A 6,038-nucleotide genomic window follows, 5' to 3' on the forward strand; every position below is an offset into this window, starting at 1 on the left:
ACAAAGGTGTTAAATCCTGCACTGATGAGCCAAAATATTGTGTCCACTGCCCACGGGGAGACTGTATGCTGTGTGGTGGCATTGTGGGAAGATGACATAGTAAGGAAAGTATAAACGTGGATCATAGATGCCTGGGAAATGATTCTAGTTACAATACAGGCTGCAAAAAGGGGAAATCCACTGACCTATGCAACATAGTGCAGACTGTTATTGGCTGATGCCTGTGAACAAGCATCTTGGTAACTGAGAAGCTGGTTGGCTGTTCAGTGCTACTGGTAGTGAGCACTATGCAAAACAGTGACGAATAGTGAAGCCACAGGTAGGCAATGAGGTGGTGGATGTCTGTGCCTCATCGGAGAATGTAGAGGCTGGAGCCTAGCAAGCAGGATAGGAGGAAATATGATGACAGAGCAATGCTGATGCAGGCACAGGTGTATCTGATTACAGTGTTCAGTGCATGTTGTTGAACATGTTGCTCCATGGCAGATGACCCCTGTGTGTTCCTATGTTTACACAAAAATTTTGTCAAAATTGCAATTGTCATAGGACAATAGACTGTGGATCAATGGAAACATGTCATCTGGCCAGATGAATCATGTTCTTCATGTTGACTGTCATGTCCAAATACGCTGCAATCCAGGAAAACTGCTGTATGAAACATGCATCATGCCAAGGTTGTAGGCCGGTGAGAAGGGGGGCAGTATTATGCTGTGAGTTAACGTCCGCCTGGGCTTCCATGGGATGTGGGGAAGTAATTGAAGGCACCATGACAGTTATGGACTGTGTAAACACTGTGCAGACCACATTTATCCCCTTTTTCCTGATGTCTTCTCCAAGAGTGATGGCATTTTCTTGTAGGATAACTGTCTGTCACTTGGCTAGAGCCATGCTACACTGGATTGAAGAACATGATAATGAACTCATGCTGGTGTCTTACCCGCCACATCTGCCTGATCTGAACCTATTGAAACACATCTGGGGTACTACAGGTTGCCAGCATCACACCCACAAATGACTGTCCTGCAATTTCTGGAAATTGAATGACCTCCAGATTATTAAGGAGTTTTTGAATCACTGCTGCATTGCATTCTAAAAAGAGGTGGTCAAAATGTTTCAGTTAATCAGTATATATGGCTTCAGAGACCTAGTTCATGGATGACACACACTCCAGAAATAAAGATAAACTGCTGTTGTGGAATTTGTGGGGAAGTTGTCCATGCATGACCATTTATTTAAAAATTGCTCTCCAGTGAATAAAAGCTTTACTTTAACTCCTTGTCTTATGGAACAATGCAGCTGAAGAATATAGTTAGTCAGCAAAAGTGAGCAATAAGAATACTGCATAAAAAGCACCTGTAAATCTTGGATTCCTGTCTCAGTACAGTGACTCCTTACTTTTTACAACTAACAGTAAAATCAGTTTCCAGTCATATATGATATAAGCAATCTGTACTATTATATAGAGACAAGTAATTGTTTAATGTTTCACCAAAAAGTTTGTGACTGAGTTACTTCAGAGTTTGACACATATTCTAATAGACTTTTGGATGGAAATAGGCTGTGTATACATTGTCACATTCCATCTTGGATTTTCCATTGTTTGATCCTTTATATTTTTCTAATATATATGGTATGTAAAAGACAATTCAGTTGTCAATGTTGTTACCAATAACTAGTTTATCAGTCTCCTTCAAATTTTTTCATGATACTCTAATGTTCGGATAGTTGTAGAATACATCTACGTATGGTATAATAAGTATGTTCAAAAGGTGCAACATTGCAAGACAAAAATCTTAAAAAGTTCTTGAATGATTTACTTCAAATCTTTACGCAACACTCCAGTACCATTGGGAAGGACAAAGGCTATATATTTTTAAGCAGCAACACCCAGGTTTTCTCTTAAAGTCAGCTGCAAGGAAGAAAATGCTGTGGTTTCAGTTATTCCTCACAGTTAGTTTCAGCTACAATATGGGGGCATGTAAGCTTATACAAATTGCTTCTCCCATATTACTATCTTCATATAAATATTCAAACAAGAATTGTACACAAAACAAAATGCTGATTTGTTTTCTTCCTTGCCATCAGTTTTATAATAAACGGGGCAGGACAGGACTTATTGGCTTATGATTAGAATACATTTATGGAATTTGAATCATCTGACACTTGGTAATTCTACCCAGTCAAAGAGTAAAACTATGTGAAATAGTCATTGGAGCTACTATCCTCACAGGTACAGCAGCTGGAGAAATCTCTCTCATGCACTTGATCCCAGCTGATTGATCCATTCATTTTAAGAGACTTCAATTTCCAATAAAGGTTTTGTTTGTAATTACAATAAACAAGGCTCAATGTCAGAGAGTAAGGAATAAAGTGAGAGTGAGTGGGGAAGGAAAAGTAGCTGGACAAAGAGAGGGGCGAACAATGAGTTTATGTATATGCAATTCCCATACATATTTAGCAACTGTGAAGCATTGCTGGGTTCGCTGGTCGTTATATAAGACATAAACACAAGTATCCTAGATGCTTGACTCCTATACAGTTCAACACAAAAGGGGAAAGAGGGGGCTGAGAATTTAAGTTTTTCTGTATTCTGTTGCAAACAAGTTCACACTATACAAGGCAAGAAACTCTCAGTTCCTTCAAATTCAAAAGAAAATTAAAATATTACTTTTGACTCCTTATGCTACAAATTATCTGATTATCTAAAGCCAAAGACTGATGGTTCCTGTTACATACAAGTAGTAATAATCATTGGAAACAAGCTTATAAAAATAATGAAATGTATTGCCATCTTTTCTTTGACAAATGCCCAATTTTATGTAAACATTAAACTACTTGGGGTAGTGTATTGCAACACCTGTGGTGTTCCAGATGTAAGTAACTGTTTTCTTTAAAACAATATTAATGTATTCATGTACACTGATGAGCCAAAACATTATGACCACCTGCTTAATAGTTTGTTCTTTGGAACAAAATACTTCACTGATTCTACAAATCAGAGATCTGATAGTTTGTTGTTAGGTTTGTGGAATTAGATGTCTATGCACAGGTCATGAAATTCATGTAAATAACGCGGTCATGGTGCCCGATACTGACCCAGATGGGTCCCATAGTATCTACATAAAGAAGCTGTGGTTCACCCAAAGAGCCGACACATTTCCATTGATCAACGGTCAAATCCCGATGATCCCATGCACACTGAAATCATAATTGACAATGTCATTTGGTCAAGATGTGAACACACAGGGGTGGTTGCTGTGGAGCTCCATGTTCAACAATGTATGATGAATGGTGTGTTGTGAAACACTATTGTGTGTACCAGCACTGTGCTCTTTCAGCAGAGGTGCAACAGATCACCATTTGTCCTATTTTACAGAGCAGAAAAGCCACTGGACCCCACATTCTACGAAGAGTCATGGACATCAAACCATTTAGCACCTGGTGGTAGTTTCACTGTCCTTCTACTCCTTGCTGTAGATGCTCATGAGGGTACCATGTGAACATTCGACCAGCTTCACTGTTTTTGAGATACAAGTTGACCAGCTCTGCATAATGATAAGCTACCCTTTGTCAAAGTCTCTTATCTCAAGGTGTTTATCCACTTGCAGCCCATATCTTTGCTAGGGTGATCCCCTGCCCATGTCTGCTCCGCTTACATACTTTCGCTACCACATCATGTGCAAGCAATGCTACCCGGCAGCATCCAACATCGTGATGGGAAATGGTCATGATGTTTTGGCATATCAGTGTAAGTATTTGAGAGAGAAAAAGCAGGTATAAAGGTGGAAACAGAAGATTCATTCAAAGTAACCGCTTTCACAATGAATAAGACACTTTCTTCTTTCAGCACTGAATTAAATTCCAGTACACAAAGACAAAATGATAAAAATAATGCATAATTCCAAGATCACTTTGAGTATCACAATGTTTTATTATACATTGTTCTAGTGAGGATTGTTGCTATTGTCGTCCACTGTTCTGTGGACCAGTTCATCTGGAGCGTTATAAGGGGAGACTCGTAATTTAATGTATACCTCAAATCACTCAATACTGGCAGAACCTTTCCATTTGTCACTTGATATTTACCCTCTGACACCAAGCCATGTAATGATGTACTATAAACTAAAAATAATAGTTTTGTGTAATTCATATTATCTTATTAAAGCTTCTTTTTTAACTTTTGCTGTCAGGTATGAGCTGAAACAAATGTACTGTCGTGAAGGGTGTCGCTGTGAACAACAGTATCGTCTTCACAGACTGTTGGCGTATGACCCCAACAATGAATGTCGTGGAATATTCTCTGATTGGTTTAAATTTCCATCATGTTGTGTTTGTCGCTGCTATGACCTGCCACCTGAATTCCAAATGACATCTCGAAGTCCAAGAACCCAGCCATCAGTCTCAAACAGCTTAGGACAGCCACCAACTCATTGGTATAAGAAAGAAAGTGACTAATTTTCATGTAGTATATATGCAAAGACTTCTGCAGGGAACAACTAGTATTTAATTGTATTGAAGTTAATTTTCAAACAATTCAATATTAACACCCCAATACTTCTGCATACCAAGCGAGATGAGAGATAATTCTATTACACTGGATTATTGAAGGAAAAAAAGGATCCAATACAGAATGCTTAACAAAAACTATGGAGGATAGCAGAAACACCAAGATGCACACAGTAATTTAGCCAAATAGTGAAGACACATTCTGTTGACATTTTAGCACATGGAAACATATTTTGATATCTTCTGCATTGTGCTCATAAGCTGTGACATACAGGATAGGTACTTACTGTTCCCAGCTTATACAGAATGAGATTAAACCAATCCTTCCTTTTAAGAGAAAAGCCTTTCAGATGTTAACTGTAAGATATGTTAAACAAATTGCATGTTTTTTGTTGGTAAAACATTTACAATTTATCATTTGCAAGGAAGGAAGGTAGGAACAAACAGTGGCTTTTGCAATGTTTCGTGTCACTCTAGTTATTTTTTGTGGATGTAAATATCTGGCTAACTGCCCAACATAATGTGTGTTAGTACATTTAAAAGACTGAAACATTTGTGCAATTTTATTGTCATATAAGCAATGTGTGTTAACTATGTAACTAACACCAGATTAGTTATGAAATCAAAATTATTTTGACTTATAAATTTGAGAATAATTTGTATATATAGTTTTTCCAAAATGTGCCTGTGAATTGTTGAACTGAAATTTTCTTGTTTCTGAGGAATATTGAAAATTACTGTAAAGATGTACATTTCCAATGTATTCATAGATTTTTAAAAGTTTTGTTTTTATTGTACATAAGATGTATTTATTTGTATACTTGACATAAAATCTGTGCATAAAAGTGTCTGTCTCTTTCCTGCCCTTCTTCATGTCGTGCATCCCCCCCCCCTCCCCCTCTCTATAGTTGACTTTCATGCTTTGGATACAATATGGCAAAATGTTTCAAGTAACAGTACATTGTTCACAATACACAAGTATTTAATGTCTAAATTTAGAAATTATTGGATATTGAAATTGTCTAAACTGTTCCTGTTAAATTCATGTGAGAAATGAAACTTGATCTCAATGTCTGTGCCAGTTACTAAATACCGTACAGTATAAGGTGTAGAAGTTTGAAACCAGAATTGAGTTGCAATTATTACACATCTGTTGTTTGAAACTGATAAACAATATTTTATTCAAAATCTCCATTGCTATTTATACATTTCTCCCATCTCTCTGGCACGCTAGAAGGGCATGCAAAAAAAAAGTAGTTTTCTTCTGAGGTGAACCAGTCTGCGAGCCATTTTCGTACATATTCCCATGAACTGAAGAATTGTTCAGTGAGTGTGTGTCCCAGTGATGCAAATAGATAACTGGATGAAGCCATGGGGGGGGGGGGGGGAGAAAAAAAAGGAGGTTACACAGTATCAGACAAGATTTTGCAACAGGATCCAAGACCTCCTCCTACATAGAACTCAACATGTTGCTTGTAAGGGACATTTACACTGGAATACATGTATCGCAACTTGTATGAGCACCATGTCAA

The 6,038-nt window shown here is 37.6% G+C and overlaps 1 protein-coding gene across 2 annotated transcripts in view; it reads left to right on the forward strand.

Annotated features, from left to right (window-relative positions):
- LOC124776850 (protein spaetzle 4) overlaps positions 1–5,247 on the forward strand; it is a 68,747-nt gene extending 63,500 nt beyond the window's left edge. For both annotated transcript variants that reach the window (XM_047252022.1, XM_047252023.1), the window contains one exon: positions 4,191–5,247. In XM_047252022.1, coding sequence (XP_047107978.1) covers positions 4,191–4,455 — 265 coding nt within the window. In that variant the 3' untranslated portion in view covers positions 4,456–5,247. The remainder of the gene's footprint in view (positions 1–4,190) is intronic.
- Positions 5,248–6,038: the final 791 nt, after the last annotated feature.

This window comes from Schistocerca piceifrons, chromosome 2 (assembly GCF_021461385.2).
Source record: "Schistocerca piceifrons isolate TAMUIC-IGC-003096 chromosome 2, iqSchPice1.1, whole genome shotgun sequence".
Taxonomy (NCBI): domain Eukaryota; kingdom Metazoa; phylum Arthropoda; class Insecta; order Orthoptera; family Acrididae; genus Schistocerca; species Schistocerca piceifrons.